Source organism: Gopherus evgoodei, chromosome 2, assembly GCF_007399415.2.
Source record: "Gopherus evgoodei ecotype Sinaloan lineage chromosome 2, rGopEvg1_v1.p, whole genome shotgun sequence".
In the NCBI taxonomy this organism is placed as follows: Eukaryota; Metazoa; Chordata; order Testudines; family Testudinidae; genus Gopherus; species Gopherus evgoodei.
Genome location: NC_044323.1, coordinates 26777649 through 26799993, shown reverse-complemented (window position 1 = coordinate 26799993; position 22345 = coordinate 26777649). Strand labels below are relative to the sequence as shown.

The window sequence follows — 22345 nt, the reverse complement described above, 5'->3', positions numbered from 1 at the left end:
CAATGTCTGTGGAGTTACATCTAGTCTCTTGCTGTTCTTCAGTAAATGGGATTCGGTTGTAATACCAAAGTATAATCATCTTACAACCAAGATGTCCAGCACAAATCGTGCTAATGAAGACTTGATTTAGCTTGTGAAAGGCATGCACAGTCTTATGCTGGCAATGAAATTGCAGTGTTTCTCTCTCTTTTCAGGGACACAGACGGAAGGATGCTCTTAGATATTTTTGATGAAAACCTTCACCCCCTTTCGGTAAACTCATCTACCTCTTCTTGTCTTTCATGAGACAAAGTCCGCTGCCTTTCCCTGTGCCTGTGTTTTTGTTTCAGTCACCTGTTTGAAAATATTTCTTCCCCAGAAATCTGAAGTGCCACCAGACTACGACAAACACGACCCAGAGCAGAAACAGATTTACCGCTTTGTTCGGACACTATTCAGTGCTGCTCAACTGACTGCTGAATGTGCCATTGTCACCCTGGTAAGTGTCTGGGAAATGACATCAATCATTCAACAGATCCACCCTTGTTTCTGTGCAGCTGTACAGAGCTGGACGTTGTTAGGAGTTGGTTCTCATCACACTTTGTGTAGAGACTAAGGAAGTTACTTGAGTTATTTTCTTGGAGAATAAATTAAATTATTTTCTTGGAGAATAAATTAAATTTTACAGGAGGCTGCATAGCATGTGTCACGGTCAGGTTTACATCTTGCTCATACAGCGTGATAATATTACAGGCCACTAATATAATATTCAGGTGGGGTAAAGGTCTTTGGGAATTTTAGATACTGAAATCATTTCACTTTGGTCAGGTTTACTGTGTGTCATTATAGCTTCCAGCGAAGACTCCTTGACAACTGTCAGTAGCTTAATGGCGTTAGTAAGAGTTATGGATGCACAAGGGCTGCATGAGTGACTGGAGCATATTGGTGGCTGCTGTTTTTACTTGTCGCGTACGTGTCTTTGAGGGGCATGTCATATCAGTGAACAATTGAATAGCTAAGGATGAAGTTTATCTACCTAAAAATAGAGTGCTAAAAATGAAGGGGCAGATCGGCAGCTGGTTTAAATAGGCATAACTCCATTGACTTCGTGGGCTAATGGAGGTAGTCTGATTTCCGCCAGCTGAGAATCTGGCCTGAAATTTCTATCCTACTGACCCTGGTGAGTCTCTTCAGGTTTCAGGCACAGTTTTTGCTACATTCTTGGCTTAGGGTTTAAAAAAGCAAACATGCTGGTTATTTTCACCTCTTCAGTGTGTGTTTTGTAGGGCAGTTTTTACCAGGTTTATTCTTGGGGGGACAGGAGGTGAAATTGGAGAGGCAGAGCCTTGACGTTTGACCTCATTATTCCTCTTTGACAGTCCTTATAGCTTTGCATCTCTTCAAGCCCTCCCTCCCTCTGATAGAGAATAGCCAGTGGGTTTGGCTCCCTCCAGCGTCTGTCAGTACCATTTGTGCTGGTTAGTAGGAGACATGCATATGGGGAGAATCGTGCAAGGTTCGCCCCCTACAGCCCTTGCTGTTCTGGGCACATGTGACTTGGAAATGGGTATTGGAGTGTGCTGCTAGCCAAGTACTTGGCCCAGCCGCTATCCATAGTTTTATACAATGAGTTTATTGCTCTGTCTCATAAAGAAATAGGACTTAATTTAAAGAGCTGACTGTAAAATACAATGGAACGCTCTTACATGAACTCCTGTTATCCAAATTTACATTCTGTGAGCCGTTGTGGAAGAGATTCCTCATTCTAGTTGAAAAGACAGGCTTTTATTATGCATATATTAAGCAATAATGTAGCGACTATGGTTTGCATCAGGTTGTCACACCACTACTCCAAGTTTCCATAGGAATCTTGTTAATGTGGTCACATTTTCGGAGAACATACAGTCCTCCATTCCTGTTGTACAGAAATCATTAAAAATAAAACCCCACAGCTGACTGATTTGATTTTGATCATCAGTTAAATATAATGTTTGAATTATTGATGATTCTTTTGTCTTAATTAACGAGCATCCCTAGTGATTGGAATCTGAGACCTGAACTCAAGTGACTTGAGTGCTGTTCCTGGCTGTGCCACTTACTAGTTGTATGAGTTTGGGCAAGACATTCATGGTCTGATGTTCTGAAGTGCAAAGCACCTGCAATTTCCAATGAACTCAAAGGGAGCTGCACATGCACAGCACTTTTCCAAATCAGACCATTAATCTGCCAGTGCTCCTGTATCACTGTCTGTAAATATGAGGATAATAATACCCACCTCTGTAACGTGGTTCCAAACCTTTGGATAAAATGTCTTTTATAAGTATGATGCAATAGTGTTTTTAATACGACGTTATTCATTAGTTAAATATTCTCCCTTCAGCTCTGACTTCCATTTCCTCATATGTCACCATTGCCATCAGTGGGGACCTAAAAACAGATCTCTGATTGCATGGAAAGTAATCGTCTTCCTTTTTCTTTTTCTTTTTTTTTAAAACCCTCCTAAGTTGGCTTTGCTGTCACATTACAAACTTCAGCCAAAATCTGCCAAGTGCTTTGAGTTTTGAGATGTTGACTGTGGGTAGAGACCAGCCTCCCCTGCACAAGCCTGTGTTTCATTGTAGTCTGTTCCCACATTGGACTGCCATCTGATCTGCCATCCGCCACTCATTCCTTCTCGGAGGCTTGCCCGCAGTCAGGCAGCACATCTCTGGGAAAGCAGATCACAATGCATCATAAGTAAGACTTGAATTTATGGGGTTTTGACAGTCCCTCTTTAATATATCAATATATTATTAAAAACAAACGTTAACAAAGATTAAAGTATGGTGGGTGTCTTGAGATGACCGCACTGCTTCCCCCTTGGCATGCTTCCCCCTTGGCAACCCTGGCGATGCTGCCTGAGAGGCATGGACAGCAGCAGTGGTGGATTAGATTGTAGTCTATACACCTGGATAAAGAACTAAGGGAAATGAACCTCTGGCCTGTGTTGGAAAAGCTACTTTCAGGGGGGGAGGAACAAAAACAAACAAAACTCTCATTGTAATGCTTCAAGTCAGGGATGGGCAAACTTTTTGGCCCGAGGGCCACAGCTAGGTATGGAAATTGTATGGCAGGCCATGAATGCTCATGAGATTGGGGTGCAGGAAGGGGGTAAGGGCTCCTGCTTGGGGTGTGGGCTCTGTGATGGGTCCAGAAATGAGGAGTTCAGTGTGTGGGAATGTGCTCCGGGCTCGGGCACGGGCTTGGGGTGTGTGTGGGAGAGTGAGGGTTCTGGCTGGGGATGCAGGCTCTGGGGATGAGGGGTTGGGGTGCAAGAGGGTGCTCCCAGCTGGGACCAAGGGGTTCAGAGGGCAAGAGGGGGATCAAGCTGGGGCAAGTGGTTGGGGCATGGGAGGGGGTCAGAGGTGCACGCTTCGGGCAGTGCTTACATCGAGCAGCTCCCAGAAGCAGTGGCATGTCTTTCCGGCCCCCCGGCTCCTATGCGGAGATGTGGCCAGGCAGCTCTGCATGCTGCCCCATCCACAGGTGCTGCCCCTTCAGCTCCCATTGGCTGTGGTTCCTGGCCAATGGAAGCTGCGGGAGCAGCACTTGGAGTGGGGGCTGCATGTGGAGCCCCTTGGCTGCCCCTGCATATAGGAGCCAGATGTGGGACATGCCACTGCTTCCAGGAGCCGTGTGGAGTGGGGCAAGCCTTCGACCCCACTATCCAACTGGAGCGCTGGAGCAGGGCAAGTCCTGGACCCTGCTCCCGGCGGGTGCTCAAGAGCCAGATTAAAATGTCTGAAGGGCCGGATGCAGCCCCCAGGCCATAGTTTGCCTACCCCTGCTCTAAGGGCTTAATTAAAACGTTTTAATTAAAGCCTTTAATATTACAGCAAAACCAATTTTATAATTAAACAAAAAGATTTAATTTCCTCAAAGCCCTCCAAAGCTGCAAAGAGATTTCTTGTACTGATAGGTGAGGAAATTAATATCTGAGGTTGAGACAATTAAAATACTAAATTGCATTAAATAACACCACAGAAACTACAATAATTGAAAGAATGAATTTTATTGCTGATTAAAACTCTTTTAAATAACATTTTTTGTCTTGGCGAATAGCTGGCTTGTGCTCAAGCTGTGACCTGGCTTTATGGAAGGAGTATTGGGTATATGTTCTCTTCCCTCTCTAGGAGGTACTTCCATCCTTGATGAAACTCAGAGAATGTCATCATTTTTCACCAAGCAACATTGCTCTCAAGGTTCTGTGTTGCTGGTTGGGTGGTAGTGGCATGATTTAGTAGGGTCACTGTTTAGTTGGCTAGCTCAGTAAAAGTGCTCAGTATTAATATTATGCATATCTCAAGGAAAACAGGACACTATATAGGTGTCTTCACTAGTTATGTTGTCACTTTGTCCTACAAACACAGAAGCATTCTGATCACTAGAATTGGGGCAGAAGGATAGTCCATTGGACATCAGTTCTGTGCTCTGCCACAGACTTCCTGTGTCGCCTTGGGCAAATCACTTACTTTCTGTGTCTCCATTCCCTATCTGTAAAATGGTGGTGATAGCACTTCCCTGCCTCTCGGAGCTGCAGCGAAAATAAATACATAAATGATTGTGAGATGCTCAGATAATATGATAAAAGAGGCCAGATGAGTACCTAAGAGAGTCAAAATTATTTTTTTAAATTTAGATGAATGTAGATACAAAAAGATATTTGTTGGTGCCTAGATCACATTCAGCATTTGTACCACGTTCATCTCCACAGTATGTCACAGTGATGAGAGTATTGTAATTACATAAGAGAGTCAACATTTGCCATATGAAATATATGGATTTAACGAATCTAACCAAATGTTCCCATGTTCTCCTTATCCTGGAAACAGGTTTCCAACAATAGAATAAATAGAGCACTGCCGAACTGTAAAGAGAGAGTTCATCCCACCTGCAGTATTTCCTCATAAGGAGAGTCTAATGCTTAGTGATTCAGTGTCTATCTCTCTCAGGTATTCCTGCAAGACAGTTTCATTATAATTATAGGGACTCGTGTGTGTCTGCACATCTGTAGAGAAAAAAAACTTGCCCTCCCTTTACAGGTACTGGTTGTATTTACAGTGAGTATTCTGACTGGTAACTGCTAGTGAAAATTTGTTTAATCTGAAAACATGTTTGACTTGCTAAATTGACGTACGGGGGAGAAGGCTATTTTTCTTTCTGGTTATTGATTTTGCTGGGTGTCTGCAAATCATTTTTACCAGATAGGAGTGGATTTTCTTGAGAATAGAAAGGTGTCCTTTATGGAACAGGAGTCCCATTAGCCATAGAGTGACAACCCATTGTGACTCACGAAGGAGGTAGCTGATGTAAGAGGAAGAGGAAGAATGGGCACTCAGTGAAATATGTCACTCTACCATACTCCTTAATCTCTCCTAGTGACATGAATTCTACAGCTGTCACAGCCCTATTGAATATCTGACAAGCTCAAGATATGAAAACCCTTCCACGTGCTGGCCACCGTTCCTCTTGCTAGTGACAATCTTATAAAAGCTGTCCTGGATGCTTATTTAATAAAATCTTGTCATTTAAAAAAGAAAAGTAAATTGCCACAATGCTATTCTTTATCTTTTGTTTAATTTTGATGTCCTATTGTGTCCAAAGATTCATGTGGCAGCATAAGGTTAGCATCTGACATAAAATCTGCTCCATATTATATATCAATCCTAAATTCGCTGTCTAAGAAATTTTAAAATCACTACCTCCCTTTTTTTAGGGGGGAGGGTGGGGGCAGTGAGACAAAGTCAAAAAACTCCTGTTGGGCTCAGTTCTGTATCTTCCAAACAATATCACATACCGGGTGGTGATTTAAGAAAAACAAACAAACCAAAACCCGCTGATCTGTAGTAATGCTGCAGTAATGACTACAAGTGCTTTTCTTTGGAGCTCTGCACTTTCCTACTACTAGTATCTGTGATGGTGCATAATTACACAAGAAAACAACATGGAACTGTGACTTCTGCTTCAGTCGAAATATTGCAAAGAAGCAAAATTTAAGAGGAGGGGGTTCTGTTTTTTCCCCCAAAGGTAAAAGGACAAATTCACTCAGGGAATGCAGTTTTATTTTTAGACTTTTGATTTAATGATCTTGATCTTCCATTTGTTGTGAACCCAGAACTTCCACTTACGTCAGTGGGAATCCTGGCTGTGTTAGGAAGGAGCAGTGAGGCCCAATGTCACAAGGAGAATGGAAAATAAATATCATAGAATAGTCTATCTTTTAGCTGCATCTTTCTTTCAAGAGAAACTGAATGAAATTTTGTGGTAAAATCAGAGGTTAGGAACACTTGAGTTTCTCCTGATTCACCTAAGGTTTGATGTTAAATATCTGGTTTGTGTTAAAAACGATTATTATTCATTATTTATGATGATAATGATGTTTGGCTACCTTTTTCAGAGATTTTTGCAGCTAAATACTTCATTACTTTTCACATTTGGTCTCTTTTTTTTCAAAATTGGACAAGCTTCTATAAAATGGATGGCACCAGGCCTGTCTGGAACATGTTAGGTGCCCAGCTGAGCAAGTGCAAAGCATGAAGTTGTTTTTGGACAGAGTCAGCAGGGAGCTGGCTAATCTCTCAAACAGAAGCATGTGGCTGGACTCGAGCCCATAAGCATCTTTCAGTGCCTAGCAAAAGTTACCTTAGCACTAGTACATACAGTAATCTTTCCATGCAAATCCCTTTTCAGTTTCAGACATTGGGATGAACCAAACTTTTGTGCTTATGAAGAAAAAGATGTATTTATTCCTTTTTGCTTTGTTGATGTGCACAGGAATGGAAACTCTGCCTTCACATGGTATATGGGGGATAACAATATTTAGGCCCACGTCTCACAACTGAGTGTGTGTGGGCAGATTACTGTGCTCACAGGGACTGCTACTGCAGCAGATTGGGGTCCATACAGGTACAACTGCACACTATCAGCTGCTGGATTGGAACCTTAAACAGTATAGGCTGGACTCTCTTGTCACGTACACCAGTGTAAATCCAGTGATTCCACTGAAATCAATGAAGTTTCAATGGTAAAATCCGAATCTGACCCACAGCACTGAAAAGAACATGAGAAGAGGCTCTCTTTCTACTTTATGATGCTAAAAAGTCCTTCATTTTTCCTTCTTGGTTGATTGTTGGCTGATGAGAAATGAAGGTATGTTTGGCAAAGGCCTTGCTCCTACTGCTGGTATTTTGTCTGAAAATTTTATAACATTCTGATAATGCCACGTGATTTCCATCAGCTCAGTTAGCCACAGGCTGACTGCCTACTTGCTCCATTGTGCTTTCTCTCTCTCTCCAAAAACATTCAAGTATGACTAACAAGTGACTTTTGTATTAGAAATATGTAGTTATTAATTCTGCACATCTGCTACTCTGTTATCTTTTTAAGGGGAGCTAGTTAATCAGGGATCTTGTTTTCCCAGTGATAGTCACTGTTGTATAAACTCTTCACATGTAACTAGCCATTTTGACTGGATAGTGAATTTTAAGGAAAGTAAGCAGATTTGTCCCCCATCTCATAGACTCATAGACTTTAAGGTCAGAAGGGACCATTATGATCACCTAGTCTGACCTCCTGCACAATGCAGGCCATACAATCTCACCCATCCACTTCTGTAACAAACCCCTAACCTATGTCTGAGTTATTGAAGTCCTCAAATTATGGTTTGAAGACCTCAAGCTGCAGAGAATCCTCCAGCAAGTGACCCGTGCCCCACGCTGCAGAGGAAGGCAAAAAACCTCCAGGGCCTCTGCCAATCTGCCCTGGAGGAAAATTCCTTCCTGACCCCAAATATGGCGATCAGTTAAACCCTGAGCATGTGGGCAAGACTCACCAGCCAGCACCCAGCAAAGAATTCTCTGTAGTAACTCAGATCCCATCTAACATCTCGTCCCAGACCACTGGGCATACTTGCCTGCTGATAATTTGGCTATTGATCTTTCATTTTTTGCCAAAATTAGACTATCCTGTCATACCACCCCCTCCTACCCTTTCTGAGTAGTTTACGTGGATTGGATGATGTAATGGGCCCCTTTAATTGACCCCACATTTCTCTTTCAGAAAAGATATCATCTAGTCTAAAAAAGTACCTCTGTACAGTTTTCACAATTTCTAGTTTTCACTGCACCTGAATCTGCAATAAATTTGATTTTGACATAATTAATCTCTACCATTACCACTTCATTGCTCCATTGGGCTCTTGTTTAAGTGGACTGGGATTTCTAAACTTCTTAGATGAACATTTTTTAACCTGTGCACCTAGATGTATATTTAGGCATCTGAGTAAAAGCGGCTTGACTTTTTTTTTTCTTTTCCCCCAGAAGAACTACAGCAGGTAGTACTCAGTGCCACTGGAAATTGGTCACTGAATCATTTAGGTGCCTAAATTTTAGGCAGCCAGTACTGAATGATTTTCAATGGCCTGAGCCCGTAAGTTCCTTCAGTTCTTATTGACTTCAGAAGGCAGTCAGCACTTAACAGGTTTGGGCCTTTTGTGAAGCTTATTGCAAAATAAAATGCTTTCAGTGCAGAACTATGCAGGTCAACAGAGTTCTTGCATTTTGCAGAACAGGAAAGCTGTACCAAATTGCTCCTGTTTTCTTACAGATGCTCTGTCACTGAAATATCTAATCTGCCACACAAACAACTTGTCTGAATCCTGCCAGTGTTGCAGTAGAGATGGCAATTTCAAGTTATTTATTTTCAGTGCTCCCTACGTAGCTTCCATTTTGTCTGAAGATAAAAACAGCCATTACAAGTAGAGCTGGTTGGGAACAGAAAATAAAGTTTCTTCAAAATCAACATTTTCATTAGGAACATTTCAATTTTTCAACCAAAAAAAAAATTTGGTTTTCCATTGGGAAAAATAAAAATGAAATACTTCATTTTGGGTCAGTTCAACCTGAATTGGAATATTTTGGTTTGTTGAAATTACCTGAAAAGGTTTTATTTTGAGTCAGTTTAACATTAAGCTGCATTTTCTCACTGTGATGCATTGCTGATGGGACTTGTAGTGAGACTCCTTTCTCTCCTATGGTCTGGCTTCCCTTGAGGACTACATCTCCCTTAATACAACATGGCGACTTCTCTGGGAGTCCGTGTGGTGTATCATGGAAGTCACAGGAGTATAAGTGCATCATAGGAGATGTAGTCTGGCTAGGAAGCCTGGCTTGTAAAGGGGAATTGAATATCAAGGTCTCGAACCGTAACTTCTATGAGGCAGTTGCTCATACTGGGGGAAGTGCAGTTAAATGCTGAACTGTCTAAAAACAAAGTGTTTGGGGTCAGTTCAATAAGCCAAAAACACACATTTTGATTTGGGAATATCTAAATGTTTTGTTTGGACCAGAAAAAGTTGAGATGAAATGCTTTGATATTCCTGAATAGAATGTGGTTTTTTTTTCAATATTTCTTTGAACAAAAATTTTGGTATTCAATGTTTTGTCCCAATTTGGGAAGAAAACAAAATTTGAAATATCAGAATTTCCCATGGGATGGCAATTCTGAATTTTTCCTAGCTCTTATTCAAAGCAAACAAATCAATACCATCTCCGTTCCAGTCTTCTCTTCCTTCAAAAAGCCTTGCATCCTGTTGGTGGGCTTTGAAGTATGTAATAAACATTATTCAACCATTAGTGTGTCACCAGAAAGGTATTCGCAGCAAGGAAAAATTACCTAAGCAGTTTAATTTCTGGCTAAAATATTAGGCTGCTAATGTCCTGAATGTAACCTCCAGTCAGATATTTGGTGTAAGTCTGTGAAATGGCCAAGAAAAAGCCATAATTATTACTATTCTGACTGAGATTTTAGCTTTAATTCTGTTTTATGTTTGTGTTATTAAAAATGCCCAAAGTTTGCTTACATGATACACCCAAGAATTTCATTTGTGGTTACAGTGAAATATAAAGATGCCAAGTTTTCTACAGGAAAATCTGTTGCATGTGGCTGGGGCTTGACATTATGAATGGACAGATGTAATACAGGCATGCAGATAAGGCCAGCTTAGGTGGCATATATATCAAGAAAATTTTTGTTTTTGTTTGTTTTACTATAAGGACCAGTACTTCTGGAATTTGGGGGCACGGCACATTTCAAAATAAGATTTTGTTTTTAAAATGAGCATTACTTAAGATTTTCCACAGCAGAGCAGAGCATTCAAGTAACCAAAATATGTAAACAAGGTTTCTTTTGAGGGTTGAAGTGCAGTTAGTGTTTAAAGGAAAAATAGTATATGTGTGTGGCGGGGGTCCGACCTGTTTTACAGTCTCAGATAATAAAAGCAAAGTTGTATCTTCTTTGGCCAAGGGCCACCAACATTTTCTATCTTGTGATGTTTGTTCTAATAAGAACTGAGCTCACTGTTGGCAGTCTTGTTACTAATTAGTCTGAGAGACAAACTGTAGACTCCATAATCATGCTTGTTGGAGTCTTTACAGCCACACTAGTGATGATTACCATTGGGTAAAGATGGGTTTTGGAGGTTCTGGAAATACTGAGAGGAATGGGGAACTGAACTGGGGTAGGTAAGTGCTTTTTGTTTTTAGAATCTAGTTCTGTGAATGTTTAGCTAGGGAAGCATTGTGGACTTTCATCTGCATAAAACTAGTGTCAGAAAGATGAGTCTCTAGGGATCAATTACATGGAAATCAAGTGCTATTCCAGAATGTCTGCAACCTGTTAAGGCTATTTCTAAAGATGGATCAAACTATTTTAAGTGGGTGAAGGCAATTCATGTCATTTAACTCATGGCTTCTGGACACTATACATGGTAATTATATTGTATTACTTATGGCTCTGTAACAGAAAAATCTGCTGAGATAGGCTACGTCTGCACTACAGCATAAAATCGAAATTACTAAAACCGGTTTTATAAAACCGATATTATAAAATCGATTTTATGCGTCCACACTAGGGCACATTAATTCAGTGGTGTGCGTCCATGGTCCTAGGCTACCATCGATTTCCGGAGCGGTGCACTCTGGGTAGCTACATTAAAGGAATGAGACTAATAACTTCGATTTCCGTCCACACTAACCCTAAATCGATATAATATCGATTTTAGGGTTACTCCTCTCGTTGGGGAGGAGTACAGAAATCTATTTTAAGAGCCCTTAAAATTGATTTCAAGTGCCTTGTAGTGTGGACGGGTACAGAGTTAAATCGATTTAACGCTGTTTAAATTGATTTAACTGTGTAGTGTGGACCAGGCCAGAGTCACATGGAGAAGAGTCTTCAATAAAGATGGCAGATTGCTTCTCCTGATTCTTTCAGGTACAGATTCATTTCCTCCAGTATTAATACATTTTATAACATACTTCCCTAAGATGAACTTGTTAAATTCAGGTTATTAGTCACCTTTTATAGCAACTAATCCTAAAGACAGGAAAATACAGAGAGTATATTATTTTTGTATGTTAAGAAAGAAGTTCAACTAGAACATAATGAGTTTAGCAATGACATTATAAGAGCACAATAAATCTTAGGTCTATCTGATACAACAATTGTATTGAAATTGGTGAGAAGATCTGTGTTTACCAGAGTGCTAAATGTGCAGAGACTTAGTTGCACAAATTACATGAATACTAATAGGAATTGCATGAGTAAATACATAGCTTTTTTTTCCCTTGAGCCCAGAGCCATTTCCTGGCTTGTGCCAGTGGAAGCCAAGTTTTGGTCCCATGGTGCCAGTGAATCTGCTTAAAACGGTGATAATCACCCAAAAGCTTTGCTCTGTAAATGAGCCCAGAGCCAGCTGGAACAGCTCTAAAAGTTGGTGCTGATTTAGCATCTCTCCCCAGGAGCTTCCACTAGCCAGAACATGTCTCCTCAGCTACACAGGCTACCAGGAGCACATTAGAGTAATTTCTACTCTGATTTCCTGTACAATATTGAGTCAAAGTCTCGATCCTTATTTTCAAGGCGCTTCATGGTCTGGGCCCAGTATACCTAAGAGATGACTTGAAGCACTGGGATGAAGACGGTAGCCAACAATTCCATTTCACTGGCACAATTTAACTCTCTATCATAAGGGTAAAGCTCATCTGTGCAGGAGACAGAGATTTCTTGGGAACTGGTCTGAGACTAGAAGGAACTCTTGCAGAAGCTAAGGACCGTTAGAAACCTTCTAAGTGCCAGGCACACTTCTTAGACCTGCCTTCTCTAATGTAAGTGCATAATAGCATGTACATTTAAAAAAAAACAAAACCCCACCAAAACAGAGCTCTGAGCTGCACACACAGCTCTCCTATTGGAGAGAGGATGAGAGAGAGAACCAACCAAACAGGACAGATTGCTTAATAGGCTACTAGACAGTGCTTGAATGCTATGGTGATGAGGGTAGTATAAGAATAAAATAGTGTTTTCTGGATTCCTAACTTGATTCTAAAGCTGCAGAGCCCCAGGAAAGGGTGCTGGCCATGCCTCCTTCCCTAAGGAGAATTACCTCTCCAACCTAAATGTGCTCTTATTTACGTTATCCTGTTATTTCTAGTCTACATTCCATATATCCTAAATAATTCTTCTTTCTTCTTGGTGTTTACACTCTTCAAATATCTGTATCTCATGTCCTTAATCTTCTTTGAGCCAAGCTATATATATATTTAGCTCTTCTAATATTACCTCCCCTCTCCCTGATAATTTTCCAGTCCGTCCCCCGCCCCGCCGCCACGTTTCTGGCAGGTTCACAGGCCCAGTGACCCTGGTGGGAGCAGGCTTCCCAGGACTAGGACCCTGGCAGGGCAGCAGGTGTTCAGGATGCTGAGTACTGCTTGGCTCCTACTTAGCTGAAGCTGCTGCCCTCACTAAGGATCAAAAAGGTTAAAGGGGGCAAATTGAGGGGGATGGGCAGGGTCTGAGCAAGGGGTGGAAACTGAATGAGGGCCAGGGATCAAACAGCTGGAGGCAGGGGCAGGAGGGGGCTGAGGAGTAAAACTGGAGGAGGGAGGTAAGAGCCAGTGTTCAGGCCAGTGCTGAGGCACTGCCAGATGGTGGCAGAGGGCAAAGCCCTGATGCAGGGAGGGGCAGAGGAGGGAACAATTACCAGGATGGGATGATCCACCTGCCCTGTGTACAAAAAATAGAGTGTGGGCAGAGGGGCTTCCATGCTGAGGAGGAAGTGTTCAGACAAGAAAAAATGGAGATGTCCTGGGCTGCTTGTGATTTACAGTTATGGGGAGCAACAGTAGAAACAAAGAAAGTAAACACTGCACAAGTAAAACATGCCTTAAGTTTTTAGTCAACACTCAGAGTAAGTAAAACACACCCTGCTCTCCCTCCTTTAGCTGTGTTTTCCTGTTATTGTGACCTATCCTTACTTGTTGCAGCCCCAGCTTGATTCATGGTTATTACAGAGAACAAAATAAGGAGCCTCCCTCTGATTCATTGTTATAATGTTCCATTCACTGGCCAGCAAGGTGCACTCACGCATCAGGGAATTGACACCTTCAGGGCAGACTGGCCGAGGATGCTGAACACCCCTTTGGGTTTTCTTTTAAAATGCATCTAATTCTGGGCTAGGGACAATTTCAGTTGTGCCGTGACATGAAAAAAATACAGGACATTTGCAATACAGGTGAAGTGTCCAGTAGAGAAATCCATATTGGGCAATGATCTGGATTGGGACTGATGGTAAGATATGCACTGGCGAAGAAGTATGTCCACTGTGACCTGTGCTTTTTGCATTCTAGGCTGTGACCCAGCCAGTCTGTTCCTGACACCCGTCTCTACGACACTGGGGCCATCACCTCGGTGATGGGGCCATCTAGCTGCTAAAACCCTGGCACTGGCATTTCTCTCACTGAAGCACAGCATAATCTGATTTCACAGTCACCACAGCCACATACTTTCTTCTGTCACCACGTTTAGGTGAGAGGGGCCTCACCTGACCAGAAGTCAAATGTCATAGAACCATAGGGTTAGAAGGGACTGCAAGGGTCATCTAGTCTAACTCCCTGTCAAGATGCATGCTGCGTCATGGCTCTTATCAGCTGTCACAACATGCTTCTCCAACTGAATGATACTTCCCAACTGGCCTTACACAAACAAGCCATGCTGCTAGATTCCTTCACCTTTAAGGGGCATAATTAGCAATTTGCTTGGCAAGATTCAGAAGGAGAAATGATCAGGTATAAGCCAACCATAAATACTGTACCAAGAAGCAATAATCAATATTACAAATATTACAACTTTCCCACCCCCCAAAATGGCTGTCTCCCTCCATATAAAGAGGGCAAAGCCCTGATGCAGGGAGGGGCAGAGGAGGGAACAATTACCAGGAGGGATGATCCACCTGCCTTGTGTACAAAATAGGGTGTGGGCAGAGGGGCTTCCATGCTGAGGAGGAAGTGGTGGCTGCTTCTTGTAGAATCAGATGCTATGTTGGTAATTCAGTTGCTAGATAATCCACCTCTGAGGTAAATTCATTCTTTGTTTACTCTTGAGTCCCTCTTATTCTCTTATGTGTCATCGAGAGAGGTGGCTGTTTATTCTAGCCACAGTCTCACTGTGGGGTGATGGAAAACCACTAGTATCACCTTTCTATAAACAGAAATACAATTTTATGTCTTTCTGATATTTTGTGCCATTAAGTCATTGCAATATCCATATTTATGGTACAATTATTTTCAGTCCGTGTTTTTTTCAGTAACTATCAATGAGTTTATTTAAAGGTTATGTAGGAAGATACTATAGGGATGTTAAAAGATTGTGTAGATTAATGTAGCACCTAAAGAATCATACAGTAGCTTTTATTGTCTATGTACTGTACCAATACGCAAAAATAAATGTGTCGTCAGACATCCCAGTGTGGTGCTGCTGCTCTGTCCAATGTTGATAACAGTGTGCGTGTGTTCCTTCTGCGTGCTGCTCCGGCTCTGCGCAGATTGCTTGACGCAGCAGACCCCAAGAGAACCCCCAATGACCACAGAGTCCCGATAAGGTACGAAGGCATGCAGCCAGGTTTATTGTCAAACACAGCATAGTAATAGTTTCCTGTAGACTCTGCCGGACTTACTACAAATATGTGCCCCCTGACAATGGACACAGCTCAGTCAGTGGCGGGATTCTCCACTGCCCCCTAGACAAAGATATCCACTCAGGGATCCATTCTTACACACAGGTACAAGCAAGTTACACAATACTTCTGATGCTCGAGGTACACTCCTCTGAATGTTGAGGTGCTGCCTGTCTCCTGGTACATGTTGGTTCGAACCAGCAAGTCTATCCATCATATTATCCTTTTGACGCCTATCTTTTAGGATGAGTTGGCCTGTTCCTCATTATCTCCTAGACAAATTGGAGGATTGAGCCAAAAGACATCTGATGAGGTTCAACAAGGACAAGTGCAGAGTTCTGCACTTAGGAAGGAAGAATCCCATGCACTGCTACAGGCTGGGGACTGACTGACTAAGCAGTAGTTCTGCAGAAAAGCACCTGGGGATTACAGTGTATGAGAAGCTGGATATGAGTCAGCAGCGTGCCCTTGTTGCCAAGAAGGCTAATGGCATATTGGGTTGTATTAGTAGGAGCATTGCCAGAGATCGAGGAATTGATTATTCCCCTCTATTTGGCACTGGTGAGGCCTTAGCCTCTGTTTGGCAGAGGATGAGATGATGGCAGGAGAGATCACTTGATCATTACCTGTTAGGTTCATTCTCTCTGGGGCACCTGGCCTTGGCCACTGTTGGTAGACAGGATACTGGGCTAGATGGACCTTGATCTGACCCAGTACAGCCATTCATATGTTCTTATGTTCACACCTGGAGTATTGATTCCACTTTGGTCCCCTCATTACAGAAGGGATGTAGACAAATTGGAGAGAGTCCAGCAGAGGGCAACGAAAATTATTAGGGGGCTGGGGCACATGACCTTACCAGGAGAAACTGGGGGAACTGGAGTTTAGTCTGCAGAAGAGAAGTGAGGGGGGATATGATGACAGCCTTTAATAATCTGAAGGGGGGTTCCAAAGGGGATGGAGCTCAGCTGTTCTCAGTGTGGCATATGACAGAACAAGAAGCAATGGTCTCAAGTTGCAGTGTGGGGAGGTCTAGGTTGGATATTAGGAAACGCTATTTCACTAGGAAGGTGGTGAAGCACTGGAATGGGTTACTCAGGGAGGTGGTGGAATCTCCATTCTCAGAGGTTTTAAGGCCCGGCTCGGATGATTTAGTTGGTATTAGTCCTGCTTTGAGTAGGGGATTGGACTAGATGACCTCAGGAGGTCTCTTCCACCTTAATATTCTAGGATTCTGTGATCTCTGTGGAATGTATTCCATACCAGAATGTCTGGTGCCATCCTGGCAATGTTTATCCTATTAGTACTTGATACCCTTCAGATATATTATATGTCCAATTAGCAGCCTTCTTCTTGCCAACTTTTGTGAGCAGGACTGCCTCTGGCTCACAGCTTAACTTTGTTTTCTGTGAGCAAAGTCTTGACCGTTACTTTAGTTCAGGCCTCAGACCGGCATCTGATCCAAGGGTTTATGTTTCAGGCCTCATCTCACTACAAAAATCATTATCATTCCTCTGTAATAGCCTAACTCAGATCATCTAAAAACTAATGGTAGGGGGCTGAAATATGCTTGCTTGTCCAGGCGCTAAAATGCCTATTTACAACTCTGTCATTTTCCTTGCTCTTCTCTCAATTCCCTCCAGTTGTCAATGCTTTTCTGCTTCTGCCCGGAACTGAATACAATATCGTGGTTGTGATCAAACTAGAGCTGTATAGAGAGGACTGTGACCTCCCTGTTAGATGTGATATATATACTCTCTATATGAAGCTCAAAATGGTATTAGTTGAATTTCCTGCCGTCTCTAATACACTGTTTCACCCTCACAGTGGGATCAAATTCAGTGCTGACATAGAGCAAGTGTAACTCCAGTAGCTTCAGTGGAGTTGCCCCATTTTGCAACACAGCTGAGTTTGGCTCTGGGTCCCTTTAGCATTACAATTTCCATAAGTTTCTCCCTCCCACTGAATATCTGTCCATGTTTTTGGATTATTTTTGTCCTAATGCGTTACTTGTATTTTCCTGAAATTCAGTCTCCTGTTTAACCCTGCTCACAACAGGACATTCCTGTTGGTTGTGGCTCGTTCAAACCTGTAAGCAGATTTGCAGTCTGCATTGTGAACAACTGCAATTGTGTAACACTCTTTACGCTGTCAGTTCATGAAGTGGCAGATTGAGTTTAAATTGTCACCATTGAACGGTTTGGGCTCTGGTTACATGAGAAATATTTTTCATCACCTTTTCAGAGATGCCATCACTGGAGGTTGATTTTAGCAGGTTGATAGTCATATTGGTGGGCCCTGGAGTGTTGAAATTATTCCTCTTCAACATCCAGATCAGTCCTCTCTCTTCACTTTTACTTTTCTGGCCACATCCCTTTCTTAGTGTTGGATTTGCCACCTTTTTTGTATAATTTTCAGTAGGTGTTTGTTATTTTCTTAAAATGTGATTTAATCGTAGTATTTATTTTCATATAGTACCTGAAATGCTTACATGACAAGAGCTCCAAAAACAAATTTATATTTATAATTGTAGTATTTTTAAAAGATGCAATAAAGACAAATACATGAATTAATCAGCTCTGAGATCAGAGGACTCTGTTATGCTGAAATGTAGTTGCTTCTTTCTGTCTTTCTAAACAGCAACAAACAATATTGAATTTTGATTATGTATATTTCTTTTATGTCAAATTGTAAATACAGCAATCTGAGATGATTAAAAGTTTCACTACAGTAAGGGTTAGGTGCTCTTCCTATTTCATGTCTGTGCAGTTACAGGAGTAATACCAGTCTTTGTGCTTATTTGGAAACGATATTTCCATGGATTCCTATTTCCTTGCAATTGGGTGTTAGCAGGCAGTTAGAAAACCAGTCATGTGTCTGTGAGCTAGGGGTTCAGTCTTTTCAAAATGAATCCCTAACCAAAAAAATCACTGAGGAAAGTGGAAAAGTCAAAATTCTCTGGCTTCAGTGAACTAGCTTTCTGTGCAGTCTGAAGTTATGTCCATTGGCCAAACCCTGAATGGAAATAATACTACCCAGACACACAAGGTTCACAATCAGCTTTTTTGGCGCCCCAAGCACGGCAGGCAAGCTGCCTTTGGCATACCCATCGCCAAATTGCCACCAAATCCGCGGGACCAGTGTACCTCTCGCAGGCAAGCCACCAAAGGCTGCCTGACTGCTGACCGCGCAGGAACTGGCAGGGCGCCCCCTGCAGCTTGCTGCCCCAGGCACGTGCTTGGACAGCTGATGCCTGGAGCCACCGCTGTGCATGATAATCAATCTCCAAATTGTAGGGTTATATTTAGTGAGTGAATTTGGCATGAAGTATTATAATAACTATCGTCTTCTATTTAAACCTAAACTTGTACTCATGCACTTAGGAATTAGACGTGCACGAACTTTACACACAACAGAGTAGGTTTCATACTCAGAAAATTATAGCTAAAGATTAAAAGCCCAACCTGTTCCATCACCACATACTGATTTAAGGATCTTGTGAGGTCCAGCTTCACTTTTCTCAGCCCTTGCTGTTCTTAGTATCACGTAAATCTCTAGAGTTCCTTATTTTCTGAAGAAGTTAACGTTACCAGTGATGCCCTACAAATCCTTATTGGTTTGTGTAGCATGTTTATTACTTTTCATTTTTTGTGTTTAAGGATATAGTGTAAAAAATAACCAATGTGTTTATTAGGAGGTTTGGAAATGATCTCTGATCAACAGAAGAAATATATGAAACCCTTTCACATGAGATAAAGGAAAAATCCTTTCACTGAGACTGTATCTGATTTTTCTCCCTGGTGACAGTGGCATAGTTATAACGTATGGGACACTGTAGGCATATATAGATTGAGTCCTTTTAAAACAATATGATATAAACAGAACAATTAGGATCCCACCATACTCAAGGTGCAAACAAGCTTCTTAAGTGCACACCAATGTAACAGAGGCGTTCTGTGTAATTTTCATCACATGTAACTGTTTTTATAAGTGTATATTGCTTGATAATTGATTCTCCGGGATTACCCATGGCTTAAGAAGCTGTTCTATAATTGTCAGTGCACAGCATCGTTAGCCTGCCCTCGTTTTTTTCACTGTTATGTCAAAAGGCATTCAAATGCTTATTAATATGAGTGGATTCATTAAAGACAATTGCAAACTCTGCTAAAATTTTGTTTTCTTGTGGTAAGAGTAAGAGCAGAAAGGAAAAGTCATAACCAAAACATAGATTGACCAGATTCAACCTTTAATTTGGTTTTGTATGAATGGATTAAACCCTTCTTTCCTTTCCAAAACAAACTTGACGGGATCAGATCAGTGAGTTAAAATAGGTGGAATGGGTTGTTTAGAATACATTTTTTTCCCTAATATTTCTATTAAGTAGAAGAATATACTAAGTTTTGGTTATAACATGTCTTCCCAGGTATATCTTGAAAGACTGTTAACTTACGCAGAGATAGATATTTGTCCAGCAAACTGGAAGCGAATTGTGCTGGGTGCAATTCTACTGGCATCCAAAGTTTGGGACGACCAGGCAGTGTGGAATGTGGATTACTGCCAGATCCTGAAAGATATCACAGTTGAGGACATGTGAGTTCCATATGTTTTATCTCAGTCTACGGATGCCGAGAATTTTGTGTGTATATGTGTTTTGTTTCTTATACTCCCTAACAGACTTTATTATGTAAAGTTAGTGCACTCCAGGTTATATCTAGAGACATGGAATGTTAACAGATTCTGACGAATTTATTAGGACTGTAAATACAACTATGCCTGTTCCTGATGGCTTTGTGGGATTGTAGCATTTTTGAAATTGTGTGTACTGCATTTTTTTTTACATTTATTGTTATAGTAAAACAGAATTGTTACAGCGGTGTTTTAAAAAATATGTTACTACTAGAGAGTTTGTTGGTGCAAGAGTGGCAAATAATAGGCCCCCTGGATGCTAAAAAACTGTTGCTGAATAAAAACAGGACTAATAAGCCTGCAGTTCTTTACCTGTGTCTTTAAAATTATATTCACTGCTGCTGTTGATTCTGCTTGTGGACAATGGTCCACAATTTTTGGATTTGTTATACAGGATGATTTCTGCGTTACGTCAAAGTCCATTAGTTGCCTCTGGCCCACCAACCATACAGCTGTTGCTGTTGTTCAGAAACTGGCTTTGGTGGGTTTGTTTCTTGTCTTGCCAAGTTAGCTTGCAGGGTGTTAAAAATCACAAATCTAATTTGGAATGGGAAATTTTCTCACTTCCCCCAACCTCTTTCTGCATCATGACATGACTATGTGGTAACATTGCATCAGGGTGTCTGGATACATACTGCATCATACTGGGATGCTATAGTTTTTGTCTAGGAGGATAAATACCAGTTAAAGGTACTACTAAATCTTTTTAAAGAATATATTCCAGCAATAAGAGAGGGGCCAGCCAAGAAAGCAGAATTGTAAGCACTATATTTCTCAGTAGATTGTTGGGTGTGAAATTTTGGCAGGTTAGGTATTGTAGACACTTTTGTAGACCTTTGTGGAACGTGTATATATATTATGCTTTCCAGCATCCCTGTACCATGAGTTCAGTGATATGCACCATGTTTGACCAGAGGTGCACTGGAGTATATGTGAGAATAGCACTGGAGCGGTAGAGGCTGGAGTCATTATGTCAGCATAGTGTAATCAGGTAAAATGTCTCCAAGAGGCCAATGCACTCAGAAAGCAGCAGCTCTTAAAAGGTACAGTGTGTATTCCCCCAGTATTGGTCTTCAGGCACTAGCAGGTTTGTGAGAGAACCAGGCCAGGTGTTCTGTACCACAGGCAGTGCTAATCAATCTTTGGTATTTAGAGCAACTGCTTCAGCATGGCTGCTGCATCCTACACAGGTATGCTAGAGGAGGTAATGTGCTCTCTGCACCATCCCCGATGCTCACCAGTGCACCTGCACAGGGCAAACTACAGTTTGCTCCTGTATATGCAACTATCTGTGTGGGTGTTTGCGTAAAATGGTTTTTCATTAGGGAATGGATATACAAGCTGTGGGCGCTGTTCATATAATATAATTTTCCCTGAGGGGCTGGGTTGAGGAGAATTAGCTTCTTTAGAGAAAGAGGGGGCCTTTACTGAGAGCGTTTAAATAGGATTGAGACCTTTAGCTGATGTCGTGTTGGTTTAATTGTTTATATCATATGAATTAATACATGCTCAGAGTGAGTAACATAATGAGAATTTTATAAATCTAAAATCAATAAATTAAATGTGTTGCTTGATTGTCAACAGAAGTTCAACCCAGGGCCACTAGGCACCTTTGAAAATTTCACTGGTGCACCTATCTTCATCTTTAGGCACCTAAATACCTTTAGAAGTCTGGCCCATATCCATTAACTGTAGGCAGTAGCAAGAGGCTATATGCTGGGAATCAGACATAAGGGGACACAGGCCCACTCAGCCACCATACCATGCATGCTTATTTGTGTGCCACCTCTACAGCCAGAAAAGGGAAGAGCTCTATTCAGTGCTTTCAGCTGCCTTTCCTCAGGACATGCTGATGTAGATTGTGTCTGTTTTTAAATAATTTTCAGTTCTAGTATTTTTTTTTACACATTTCTGATCCCTAGCTATTACGTAATTTAAAAGAGAGAGAGAAGGAAAACTGATTTATGATGATTGTCGAGGCAAAAAGCTAATACCTGAATTTTGCTTCCCTACATGTTCTTGATAATTATGTAACTCGTAAACTATGGCTATTTTTACTGTAATGTTTTGTAGTAATTATGTGCTTTTCTGAAATAATATTAATATGGTTAATAGTCTCCAAAAAGCACAAAAAAGAGTCCTTTAGAAAGAAGACCTTTTAAAAAGATTTTTTTTCTTCCATTGATCATTTTGGTGCAGCATTCATAATCTTACCAAAAATGTAAAACTCAATGGGAATTTTTCTAATTAAAATTAACTATTGGTAAGCCAAAAAAAATCCCAGTTATATATACTGTTTAAGACACTTTTGTAGTAGCTTCTGTACATTTGAATGTTAACTTTTTATGTTTGAGAATTATTGTAACATGAGGCGTGAGTAGTTAATAGAAAGTATTGCTGTCTGGTCTATGCTCTAACTCATGTTGACGCATAACCATTGAAGAGACTTTGGATAGTTGGCATGTCTAAGCTTTTTATTGGGGACTGGGGGCAAGAGAAGGGAAAAGGAGAACAAATGTTTATACAGACAGCACATCTTTTTTTAAATCTCAGATTACAGCCTCAAAGCAGTGAAGGTCCAAGCATTATTGCTCAAAAAGCCCCAGTTTAGCTTCCAGTTAGTTCACTGCTTGT

The 22345-nt window shown here is 41.3% G+C and overlaps 1 protein-coding gene across 3 annotated transcripts in view; it reads left to right on the top strand.

Moving 5' to 3' along the window:
* CCNY (cyclin Y) overlaps positions 1 to 22345 on the top strand; it is a 227100-nt gene that overhangs the window by 187521 nt on the left and 17234 nt on the right. For all 3 annotated transcript variants that reach the window (XM_030550147.1, XM_030550148.1, XM_030550149.1), the window contains 3 exons: positions 195 to 252; positions 359 to 478; positions 19449 to 19615. In XM_030550147.1, the coding sequence (XP_030406007.1) occupies positions 195 to 252; positions 359 to 478; positions 19449 to 19615 (345 nt within the window). The remainder of the gene's footprint in view (positions 1 to 194; positions 253 to 358; positions 479 to 19448; positions 19616 to 22345) is intronic.